Raw genomic sequence first — 12,787 nt, 5'->3', positions numbered from 1 at the left:
CTACTACATTTATGGGAGGCAGATGAGCCAGAGGAGGAGCATTAGAGAAAGTGGAGGAGAATCGGGTCAAGGTGGGAAGCATCACTTCAGAGAATGCTGCTGAGGAATCTGGCAGTGACTGAGGGCAGAGTACATGGGTGTGAGGACAGACACATAAAGTCTCTTATTCATAGGAAAAAAGAACTTCTGACATTAGCTTTTGGGACTGGCTGTTTCATGGGCAAGCGCAAACAACAGAAAATAGCCTTCTATTTAATAATTCATATGGCCAATAACCAGTGTTTTCTTCTCTAAGTGTGTACTGATGCTGAAACATTAGCCATCCCTTCAAAACCCTCCAGGGAATCTTCAGCACAGCTGTGTGCTTCACATCACATGCAGGGCTTTGCATTGACACCCCTGTTTCTGTAGAGTTGGGTCGCAGTTTGTCCTGACCTGGCCTTTCTCAGCTGGGAAACTTGTCCCTGTGGATCCCTTCTTGCACACTACTCTGTGTAGACTCTCATTGGATTTTTGGGAGCAGCTGACCTTGCCACACATAGGGGCCACTGTGTCCTGGCCCAAGGGCCTAAGAGTAGTTGCTTTTTAGGTGTTGGAGCTCTAGGAATGTGCTCATCTCTGCAGGAATTTTACAAACGATGACAACCTGGGATCATTGAGAGCATCATTTCTTAGAACATTTACAATATGTTCTGTCATCAGTAGGTGGCAGTAGTGAGCTCTCAACTGGTTCCTTTTGCTATTTTCTTGAGTGTGTGGTCTCCTTTCGTTTTTGTCTGGTCTTTACCCTCCTCTCCCCTCTTTTTGATTTTTAAGACACTAGTTTGTAACATCCTTGTGCTGGCTCCATCCTTCTTGCAAGTCAGTGGTGACATTTATGACCTTGGCAGAGCTCGAAGCGCTTCTCTTACCAGATCTTTGTTCAGTTGGTCAAGTAGTGTTGCCCGTCTTGCTCTGTGCTCACCTGCTCTGTCCTTTGTTTTTGCCAACAGAGGAAGAATGGCCTGATGGATCATGAGGATTTCAGAGCCTGCCTGATTTCCATGGGTTATGACCTGGTAAGACAGAAGTTGAAATTGTATACTAAGATTTGATATTTTATTGAGTTTGGATTTCTATTATAGAAGATTATAAGCTCAAACCAAGGTAGTGCATTTGGGATTGGTTCATTTTCATTATATAGGATAAGATTTTTTGAAGGTCTCACTGTTGCTATATAAAAATAAAGTCACGGGGCCTGGCACAGTGGCTCACGCTTGTAATCCCAGCACTTTGGGAGGCCGAGGCGGGTGGATCACCTGAGGTCAGGGATTTGAGACCAGCCTGACCAACATGGTGAAACCTCATCTCTACTAAAAATACAAAAATTAGCCAGCCATGGTGTTGGGTGCCTGTAATCCCAGCTACTCAAGAGGTTGAGGCAGGAGAATGACTTGAACCTGGGAGGCGGAGGTTGCAGTGAGCTGAGATTGCACCACTGCACTCCAGCCTGGGCGACAAGAGTGAAACTCTGTCAAAAAAAAAAAAAAAAAAAAAAAAAGTCACAGAACCAAAGCATTTATTTTTATTCAATAATTGGTCAGATGATTTTTTCTAGTGAAGGAGATGAGAACATAGGCTTTTTGATTTTTTTAAACAGCTTTACTGAGATATAACTCACGTACTGTGGTTTACCCATTTAAAGTGTACACTTCAGTGGCTTTTAGTAGCATCCTGATGATTTTTGAAGTGCCTTTTCCTCTAATATGTTGAAAGGTAAAAAAAGTTTAGTCATAAATCAGCCAAGATAAACTTACATTTCCTCTGGGCTGGAATAGTCCTAGAATATCCAGTGCTTCTCTGTTACCCATTAATGGGTACTTTTAACCTGGCCTGCCTCGATTCTCTTCGGGACTGTAACCTACAGTCGTGACAGCCGTGTTCTGAGCTGCCTTCAATTTGGCAGCATCGCTTTCCTAGTTCTAATCTGAGAAAAGGGTTCAGCTCTGGCTTTGACCTACTCTTCCATAATTACATTCTGTGACCCATGAAGGCTAGCAGTGGGGCCCAGAGAGGAAAGAATTCTGACATTTACAAGCTTCTGGTTTGAAGCTCCAGCAACTTTTAAAATTATTTGGTAGCAGTAAACCTAAGTCACCCTGAAGGGGAGTCTCGTCCAAAGACTGAAGGGAAACACAGGTCAAACTTCAATTTTCAGACATAAAAGAATTGGCGTGTCACTAGGGAAAGAATGAGAACGGCTCTGTTGAGAGCTGCGTACCGTTCGAGTACATGTTTCTTTGCACTTTGCCCCAGGGTGAAGCCGAATTTGCCCGCATCATGACCCTGGTAGATCCCAATGGGCAAGGTACTGTCACCTTCCAATCCTTCATCGACTTCATGACTAGAGAGACGGCCGACACGGATACCGCCGAGCAGGTCATCGCCTCCTTCCGGATCCTGGCTTCTGATAAGGTCTGCATTCACAGATTTGCTTCTGCTTTAGCAGGAGTCCATTACGTCATTCTAACAGAAAAGGCAACAGTGTTGTAAATAAAAACCATTTTTATACCAGTGTATTTTATACAACACTGGCACTGATTTCAGAAAGCAGCAGGTAGATACACAACAATGGGGCGCTCAGCACAGAGGGAACAGACACGCCATTGCTGGCATTCGTGCTTGGCCTTTTATAGAAGGGACAGTAGTGTGTTTGTACTTTTATGTTTGTGTGTGTGTGTGTGTGTGTGTGTGTTACTGGTTCAACCCCCATTTTACATTCTAGTTTGGTGACTGTGACTCAGATAGAAGAAACCATGCAATTTAGATGTTATAAAACTGGGTACGTTCTCCCAAGGATCAATAACCCTGACTTTGTGCCCAGCAAAATCATGGAGCAAAGTTAAATATAGCTGTTCAGTCAGTAAAAAATTGGCAAACTTTTCATTACATGTAGCCTAGACCTTCAGGAGGAGTTTAATTGCCAGTTCAGAATTTTCATATTTTACCCCCCAAACAATAAAAACATCTCTATGTCTAAATTCAATTTGGGACAGGATTATTTTACCCTGTTTTCTGGCTGAGAAGATAATGAACATTACCACAAGGAGGTTAGCATGTTAAACACATTGACAGAGCCATATTTGTTACCTTAAAAATCGGATAAGACCAACTATTTTTAAAATAATGTTTTCTTTAAAATGAATCATTTACCTATGGGGTGAGGGTGGATGGGAAAGAGCCCAGCTGACTTAGAAGGTAATAAACCGTGGCTCCTCCAACCCCACTAAGAAACTTCTACTATAAATTATATAATATACAAACTATAATTATATAAATTATAATGTGATATTTGTGATTTACTTTGACTTTCACCAACCAGTCTATTTGGCTGGAATTGTCCTATTTCCCACTGAACATTTTTTTGCAAAGCTTCATCTTTTCTGGTATGAAATGCAGATCACAGTATGTATCCTTGCATTGTGGCTCAGTTTGAGAAGTACTAGTAATGCTCCATTTGCCTTTATGAAGCATGTCACCCTTCCTGCTGGCCAGGCCAGCTTCTAGATACACTCCTACAAGTACAACTTGGCTTTCTGGTAGTTGTCTGGTACTACTATGCCAATAGACTCCTTATTCTTTAGTCCTTTTGAAAAATTAAACAGATGCAAGAAATATGTCAGTATTAAGACTATTTATGTTGTGGTGTTTTCTACAACTGACTGCAAACACGTGTGTATTTTTTTTCCAGCCATATATCCTGGCGGAGGAGCTGCGTCGGGAGCTGCCCCCGGATCAGGCCCAGTACTGCATCAAGAGGATGCCCGCCTACTCGGGCCCAGGCAGTGTGCCTGGCGCCCTGGATTACACCGCGTTCTCCTCCGCGCTCTATGGAGAGAGCGATCTGTGACGCTGAGGTTCTGTAATCACTGATCCCATCAGAACGCAATAAAAGCAGCAGTCACAGTTGGTTTCCTGGAAACTTTGACAGGCTTTATTAAGTTGGGAGAGAGAGGGGGGAAAAAAAAGCCTCTTGTAGTTCAGTAATTGCCAGCAATATAACACGGCTAAAATGAAGTTTCTACAGTATATGACATAGTGCGCTTCATAAATAGGTTTATTTCTGAGTTTTTAGCTAAATGTAATGAAATATCAGGTTGATTTCTTTGATTAAACGGAACAAATTACTTGAGTAGTAGGAAATTAGGAGGATCTAGGGACAGAAGGAAAGTGAAAAATGTGAAAATACAAAATACCCAAGATTTAAGACGGGGTGGGGGGAATCCACAAATTGGTAAATAAAGGTTTGCTATTTGTAAAAAATTTCATTTATCTCTAATATGCTTATGTGATTGCCCCTAGGGGAGTATATTTGGGATTCTAATGTTTTATTTTCATGCTTATCCAAAGATTACTATTGTGTCTTCAAATGAATTTAATTAATTGTGAGATGGAACTGCCAGGGATTAAAAAGACTATCAAAAAGATTTTTTGGCACTTACCATTTTTAAAATAGAGTTTATGGTCATCTCTTCATTATTTAGGGCTGGATGGTCAACTCAGTCAGTGATTTTTGCTGCTTCTCTTATCCTCCAGAGTAGAGACCTAAGGAAACATGGAAGTCAGTTTAATTGCCAGAGGGAAGGATGCAGTCACTAGGTTAAATGAGGTTTTTAGGATTATTTATTGATTCCAGGTTCCCATGCTTTTTGTTGGAGCTTATTAGTACAGGTTCTCAAGAGATGACCATATGAACGTGCTCTGTTTTTAAATAAGCAGGTTTCTGTAGTAGTGGTTCATCACAAGGCAAGTCAGATACCAGTATCCTTCTAGCTCTCCAATCAGGACTTCATTATGCCTCTCGTTTTATGACCTGGTAAGGAGAAGCCAGAGTTATCGTAGGAAAGGACTGATTCTCAGCAGCAGTGGAGGTGAGTTCTTTCTCTGCGGAAGCTTTACGTATGTTTTGGGTAGTAGGAATAACTAGATGTTTTAGCTAGTGTGCAGTGTGTGTTCAGCCCTGGGATTCGAGAGTGTATCCTAACAAGTCCCATGTCTGGTTCTGTGTCTAAAGGCCTGCTCCATGACACAGGATGCTACATGCACTCCCGCTCGCACATCTTGATCCACTGAATGTTCATTCTTCCTTTTTGCTCATACTGCTGTAGGCTATAATTCCCCCCTCTGTTTTTCCATCCTGTTGACAGCTTGTAGAGAATAAAGCAGGAATTATTTTTATATCTGAGTCCTTAATGATTAGGAAATGGATTACAAACAAACAAAAACAGTTGCAAACAGCAATTAAAGCATTACTAGAGAAGCAGTAACATGCCTGTTACCTACAGTCTGTTGCTCAGATTTTTATAGATTTCCACCAGCAGCTGGAAATGTGATATTTCCATTCCAAGCTGTCTGACAGCTTGACTCTTTTTCCTACACTGGGCCATTTAGAACCTTCAACCTTTATGAATTTCACTTAATTTGCTTCATTATTAAGTAGTTGGTAGTTTCCAGATTCCTGAAATATTTGAATCCTTGAGTTTAATGCCAAACACTTTTGGGGTGGTTTAGATGAACTCTGACTCTATTTTATTTCAAGCAGGTGCTATATCCCAGCCATAAACTCTATAGAAAAGCCGGAAAGTTGTGCTTCCTTTGAGGCTATTAGGGGGATCTGTGATGTTTTAGGATGGGTGTGGGTAACTCATCTACCTAAACTTTTAATTTCTTTACAACCTTCAGCAAGAGAGCAGATCAGTACTTTCTATCTGCTAATAAATGAAGAAAGGAAGTAAACTCTGAGAAACAATAAACATGTTTATACTCTCATTTTAGGCATTCTTATTTTTATTTCTGAAGCTGGATGCCCAAAAATTAAAAAGTTTATAAGTTTCTAAATTAAACTTAATTTATAAAAGAAAAAAGAATCCCTATTTTTGTTATTTCAAAAAATAACCATTACTTTGGTTAACTACAAACAAAATTCCTCACTTAAAGGTTCCATGAGAATTAAAAACAGTCATTGGATTAGCATTTGCCTCCCTTAAAGAATTAGAGACTGGCTTATTGGGTGGAGGGTGAACATAAGATGGAGAATTAACAATGAACCATTTAGAAGTGAATGATGGATGGCCCGGGCATGGTGACACATGTCTGTAATCCCAGTACTTTGGGAGGCCAAGGTGGGTGGATCACCTGAGGTCAGGAGTTCAAGACCAGCCTGGCCAACATGGCGAAAACCCATCTCTACTAAAAATACAAAAATTAACTGGGTTTGGTCACGTGCCTGTAATCCCAGCTACTTGGCAGCTGAGGCAGGAGAATCACTTGAACCCAAGAGGTGGAGATTGCAGTGAGCTGAGATGGAGCCATTGCACTATCAGCCTGGGCGACAAGCATGAAACTCTATCTCAAAAAAAAAAAAAAAATTCAGTGGTGAATAGATTAGGAAGGAATTTTTAACCAAGAGATCACTTCAGAATCCTCAGTAAATATTTACTAAAATGTATGCATACTCAGCCCTAATCCTAGAGTGTCAAGCTGTGAAGGTCTAGGTTAAGACTTGGACATCTGTAGTTTTTTAAAACTCCATGGAAGTTCTAATAACCCCCCACTGAGAACCCGTGGATTAGAGGCAAAGAAAAGGTCATTAGGAATCAGGAAGTCTAAAACGGCCGGGCGCGGTGGCTCACACCTGTAATCCCAGCACATTGGGAGGACAAGGCGGGCGGATCACGAGGGCAAGAGATCGAGAACATCCTGGCCAACATGGTGAAACCCCGTCTCTACTAAAAATACAAAAATTAGCCCTACATGGTGGCGGGCGCCTGTAGTCCCAGCTACTCAGGAGGCTGAGGCAGGAGAATCACTTGAACCCAGGAGGTGGAGGTTTGTGGTGAGCCGAGATCGCGCCACTGCACTCCAGCCTGGGCGACAGAGCAAGACTCCATCTCAAAAAAAAAAAAAAAAAAAAGAAAAAAGTCTAAAACGGTTAGAGAAGACCTTACTGGCAGGGTTAATAGTTGAGCAATACAAATGGCCAGGCAAACCCTTGTGCCATCTGGTTGATAAGAAACGCTTGCCATACTGAGTTTTAAATTAGAGCATTTGACTTGGTATTCTTTCCTGCTGTATACCAGATTCTTCTATGTTCATGGAGATAAGCTGGAAATGAGCTCTTTCCAGCCTTCATATGAAAGGAAATAAAGCTAAGTGATACGGAGTCAGAAACATGTATTTTCAGAAGTTGCAGAGATTCACCCACAGCTTCCCTGGATTATTTGACAAGAAGACAGAGTGTTCCCGCTGTGTCCTTGAGCTCTTTCAGGTTCCCTGGAGCCTACACAATAATTATACTGCTCTGAGGCATTTTCATCTTTCAGGTGGAGTCAGCAGAGAAGACAGCATTGTTTTTCCTTTTTAGATTCCTTCATTAATAACTCAATCCTTAAGCAACTGACAGACTGTTATTCTTTCTTTTTAAGGTGCTGGGAGTTGCGATTTGTCAGTGACCCCTGGCCATGAATGCCCCCGTGGGATTTAAGTCTTTTAGGAGTTAGCTCCCTAGCAGTGCAGACCTCCCTGTTGTAAAATGGATGGAGTGCCTGGGAGTGCACCAAGGCGTACTCGCAAATCCTTTTGCATGGCTGGGAACTTACAAGAAACCACAGTGGCAGATATAAAAATACCAATATGAGATATCTTATATAAGATATATATCTTATAAAATATATAAGATTTTATATATATCTTACATATGTCTTTTAAGATATATCTTTTATAAGATACTTACATCTTGGATGTATATCAGATAGAGGAAAACCAGTCGCCATGGTCTTGTTAAAAGAACAACTTCAGACACATTTAACAGAGTTGAGTTGAACAAAGAACAGTTTGTGGCTTGGGCAGCCCCTGAATCAGAACAGGTACAGAGCAGCTCTGGTGCCGCCGCATGAGAGGACTTGGGGACTGAGGGAGGAAAGTGAGGCACAGAAACGGCTGGATTGGTTACAGCTTGGTGTCTGCCTTATGTAAACAGAGTTTGAACAGTTGGCTGCCTTTCATTTGTGATGGGTACAAAAGTAGGTTACAATCTGTTTACATATCCAGTGAGGTTACAGTTCACTGTGTATGGAGAAACCTTTAGGTTGAACTTAAAATATGTCAGGAGGCAGATTTAGGCTAACCTTTGTTTAACAGTCTTTGCAAGACAAGCTACCAGAGGAGAAAGATTCTGTAAATAGTTGTAGAGGGAAGGAAAAGGAGACTATATGCATACTTAGTATGAACGACGAAATGGTATTATGGTTCTGAAATCAGATATATGTATTATACAGGATTAGGAGTGGCCGTGATACCAGGTTTTGCTTGCTTCATCTTTTCTATCCCTCAGTTACTGTCACAAGCATGAATTGCTCATGGGGGAAATTAGTAACAGAAAATCCCAGAACATCAGCAGGAAATATTAACCATCAAAATGGCTTTTAAAAAATGTATTTAAACATAGGCAGTTCTTTTCAGCTATTCGATTAGAAGATCACCATTGGACAACCAAACAGCACAGGCTAGTGTGCCTCTGAGACCACCATAGTGTTCTGGTTTTTATAGATAAAACCTGCAGTGGCCAGGTACAGTGGCTCACACCTGTAATCCCAGCACTTTGGGAGGCCAAGTTGGGTGGATTGCTTGGGTTCAGGAGTTCGAGACCCGCCTGGGCAACATGGTGAAACTTCATCTGTACAAAAAATGCAAAAAGATTAGCTGGGCATGGTAGCATATGCCTGTAGTCCCAGCTACTCGGGAGGCTGGGGTGGGAGGATTGCTTGAGCCCAGGGAGATCAAGGTGGCAGTGAGCCGTGACCACGCCACTGCACTCCAACCTACCTGGGTGACGGAGTGAAAGCCTGTCTCAAAAAACAAACAAAACCTGCGGTAATTTTTTACATGATTTATTTTAGATTTGGCATGTCTTATACAAGAAATTTCTCAAAACATATTTATCAAAGCACATAAAATATTCCAATTACAATCTTGAATTTATTTCATCTTTTAAAGTACTATCTTCTAATTCATATTAGCCAAAAATAAAGCTTTTACCACATACCAGGCCAATTAATTTTTAGCAGTCTACACTCAAATAGACTGGAAAAAGTTTCTATCAGTATGTCCAACAAAACTAATGGAATTATTTCTGAATTTGATACAAGATTTTTAATTATTCCTAAACACCAGCATTCAGTACACATATGCGTGCATGTGTTCCAAAAGAATACCATTCTTTTTAGCGTCCTCCTTCCTTCATGAATAACTTAAAATTGTAGCTACATATATTTCCTTTTGTTGTTGTTGTTAAAGTGGAATCTCTCTCTGTTGGCCAGGTTGGAGTGCGGTGGTGCAATCTCGTCTCAATGCAACCTTCGTCTCCTGGGTTCAAGTGATTCTCATGCCTCAGCCTCCCAAGGAGGTGGGATTACAGGCACGCACCACCCGACGTGGCTAATTTTTGTATTTTCAGTAGAGATGGGGTTTCATCGTGAGGCTGGTCTTGAATTCCTGACCTCAAATGATCTGCCTGCCTTGGCCTCCCAAAGTGCTGGGATTAGCTACATATATTTCATGAATAAATGAGAAAGACTTACATAATGAAAAGTTTAATAATATTAGCACAACATCATTTTAATCTGGACTTGACTGCTTTTATAAAAGTTGTTGCATTATTTATTTTTCAGTGGTTTTAATACTATTCCTCAAAATGTGTTAGCTGCTTATTTCAACCATAAAATGAAGTCAGTTTTTTTTGTTTTTTTTTGTTTTGTTTTTTTTTTTTAACTGACAGAAAGTAAGGCTAATCTAGCTAATCGTTTAGACAGACTGGTAATTAGGCTACATGGGGGACATTTTCCATTTTTTCAGTTATCTACATCTGCAGCTCCAATGTTTTGATGAAAATATAATTAAACCACATGATAATATAAAGCATTTTATTTATTTTTTTTAAGTATCAGCAAAGATGTATTGAAATGAACAATTTCCCACAACTCTTCCTGATTATATTGGATTAAACAAGGAGTCCTTAAGAGAAAAACAGCAGGTGTAATTAGTGGTCACTTGATAGGTCTGAGGAGATGGCACCACTACAGCTCAGAAGAAACAAAAGTTCCTATTGGACTGCAAGGAGTAGCTGGCCCCTGCCGCCTCGCCCCAACACTGCCATGTGGAAAGAGAAACCAACTTTTACGTTCTTTAAGCCACTCTACTCAGGGTCTCTGTCACAGTAGCTCAGCTGTACCCTAAATAATACAGAATTAACCTCAACAGCTTCCTGACCTGGCTATGTACTTAGCATAGCCTGTCTAGCTACATTAATGATATTTTAGATTTTATTAACATTTTCACATTTTTTTCCCCTCTCAATGGATATTTATGTGCATTTTCATCATGGAAGATAATGACATTTTGTACTAAATTCAACTCATTCATTCATTTTACATGCACTGCAGATTTTAAACACAATTTTAAGACACTCTGTGTTTTCTCTTCACATGCTTTATTCCTCTCTCTCCTAGACAGTTTTCCTTCAGTACCCATCTGACTCTTCCATCAAAGCAAAGTGAGCAGTTTTGCTGTTGAAGAGTGTCTGTGTCTCTGGGGTCAAGATTCTTTCCCTTTCCCCACCTACACCCTTTTGTTCTCTTTAACATAGTTTATGAACTTTTTTTTGTTTAATGAAAGAGACAACACATGGTATGGGTCTTAAAGACCAAGTATGCCAAATGTCTTATCCCCCACTTGTACCTTCCATTGCAATGCTTTCTTTTCTTTCTTTTTCCTTTTTCCTTTTTTTTTTTTTTTTTTTTTGAGATGGAATCTCACTCTGTCACCCAGGCTAGTGTGATCTCAGCTCACTGCAACCTCCGTTTCCCAGGTTCAGGCGATTCTCCTGCCTCAGCCTCCTGAGTAGCTGGATTACAGGCATGCACCACCACACCTGACTACTTTTTGTATTTTTAGTAGAGATGGGGTTTCACCATGTTGGCCAGGCTGGTCTCGAACTCCTGACCTCAGGCAATCCACCCGCCTTGGCCTCCCAAAGTGCTGGGATTACAGGCATGAGCCACCATGCCCGTCCTGCAATGCTTTCTTATGAGATTTACAGATAACATCAACGGGGAGGGTCCTGGCCAACACTGCCTCGCATCTTGTCATTTTAGTTTTTGATTCCCAGGAACCCAGTGTGTCGGAGATGCTGGTTATACTGGCATGTTGTGACAAATGTACTGCAGCCTGGTAACTCTCGCCTGCATGTTAGCCTAAGGAATTGCGATTGCAGAGCCCTGGTGAATCAAACTATCCTTATCCTCCATGGAAAATGCCCTTGGAGGCACCCTGCACTCTGGACCTTAGGCTGGAAAAGTAAAACTGGCAGCTTACAAAGACTGAGACCTGTTCTCATAGCTTGGTGGAGATACAAGAACATGTGTCAATTCCTTTCTACTAAAGGGAGCATTAGAGAGAATGCCATTTTAGAGTATGGAGTGTGTTAGGGGCTTAAGGGCTGTTCTAATGGGGATTTTCTCATGTTTCATAAATTTTCCTCAGCTTAACAGTAGTAATTTTTTTTTGTTTTCAATTACACACACACAAAAATGGCTTCACATTTCACAGTTTCATTGTTTTCTTGCCTGTTCCGTCATTCTCAGATAACACCCAGACTCTCTTCCCCCCAGGTCCCCTAGCTCAATCAGCCCTCCTCTTGCTGGATGTCAGTATCTGGGCAGCCTCAAGGCTTGCTGCCCCAGGTTCCTGAGTTACTTGGTTCTTCACAGTGTGAAAAAGCTGCCTTTGATTTTCCCTTTGACCTCTCACTTTCTGCTTCTTTCTGTGGTCACAGATTCGTTTTCTCCTGCATTCCTCCTCCTTGGCTTTGTGTTCCATAAACTAGACTACTTGCCCTGTTTGTTGTTTTTGCCCGTTCTCCCATCTCCAGAATTTGCCTGAAGATCCTTTCCTCTTCAATAGATTTGCCAAGTAATATTCAATCCAATCAGACAATGTGTCAGTGTTTCCCAAACTCCAATCATTCTGGTAAACTACCACAATTTTTTACCCAGTATTCTTAATATTTTTATTTTAAATTAACTTCTTATATCAAAACAGAAAATCTGGCTGGGTGCAATGACTCACACCTGTAATCCCAGCACATTGGGAGGCCGAGGCAGGTGGATCACTTGAGGCCAGGAGTTTGAGAACAGCCTGGCCAGGATGGTGCCGCTGCGTTCCAGCCTAGGCAACAGAGTGAGACTCTGTCTCAAAAAAAGAAGAAAAGAAAATGTATCATTGTTGTAAGTTGGAAAGCAAAGTTACTTTTCCATAAATAGAAGGTAACTATAATAAAAATAAATACATAGGTGTCTCCTACCTGTGTGGTATCCTTTCCCCATTGTTTGCTGCAGTGCTTTTGCTGCTGCATAATATTCTTGGTCTCAGACTGCATAGCTTTAACCTACCAAGGAACAGCCCCTGAGCCTGAGAAACTGACCACAAGGGTTAAGGCTACTGTCTCTTCCTTCCTTGCTGCAGTGGGTGTCACAGTGGGAGCAGGAGGTGTACACAGTGGTACCAGAACACAGCTCTCTTCTGTTAAGAGGTCTACTTCAGCATTCTCATGGAAGCTCATGTGCTGAGTGAGTCTCATGTCTGAATTCCAGTGGGGAGCTGTGGGGGCTCTAAGTAGTTGCCATGCAATTCAACCTTTATTGCCTTTTCCTAAATCTGACAGCCCCCAAATAGTTGTCATAAAATTGTTCAT

The 12,787-nt window shown here is 41.2% G+C and overlaps 1 protein-coding gene across 2 annotated transcripts in view; it reads left to right on the top strand.

Annotated features, from left to right (window-relative positions):
* Positions 1-4,302, top strand: part of ACTN2 (actinin alpha 2) — a 75,082-nt gene extending 70,780 nt beyond the window's left edge. For both annotated transcript variants that reach the window (XM_005539706.5, XM_005539707.5), the window contains exons 19-21: positions 993-1,058; positions 2,296-2,454; positions 3,731-4,302. In XM_005539706.5, the coding sequence (XP_005539763.1) occupies positions 993-1,058; positions 2,296-2,454; positions 3,731-3,889 (384 nt within the window). In that variant the 3' untranslated portion in view covers positions 3,890-4,302. The remainder of the gene's footprint in view (positions 1-992; positions 1,059-2,295; positions 2,455-3,730) is intronic.
* The last annotated feature ends 8,485 nt before the right edge of the window (positions 4,303-12,787 follow it).

Source organism: Macaca fascicularis, chromosome 1 (assembly GCF_037993035.2).
Source record: "Macaca fascicularis isolate 582-1 chromosome 1, T2T-MFA8v1.1".
Classification (NCBI taxonomy): domain Eukaryota; kingdom Metazoa; phylum Chordata; class Mammalia; order Primates; family Cercopithecidae; genus Macaca; species Macaca fascicularis.
Note: the sequence above shows the minus strand (reverse complement) of the source record. Positions and strands in the feature narration are given on the sequence as shown.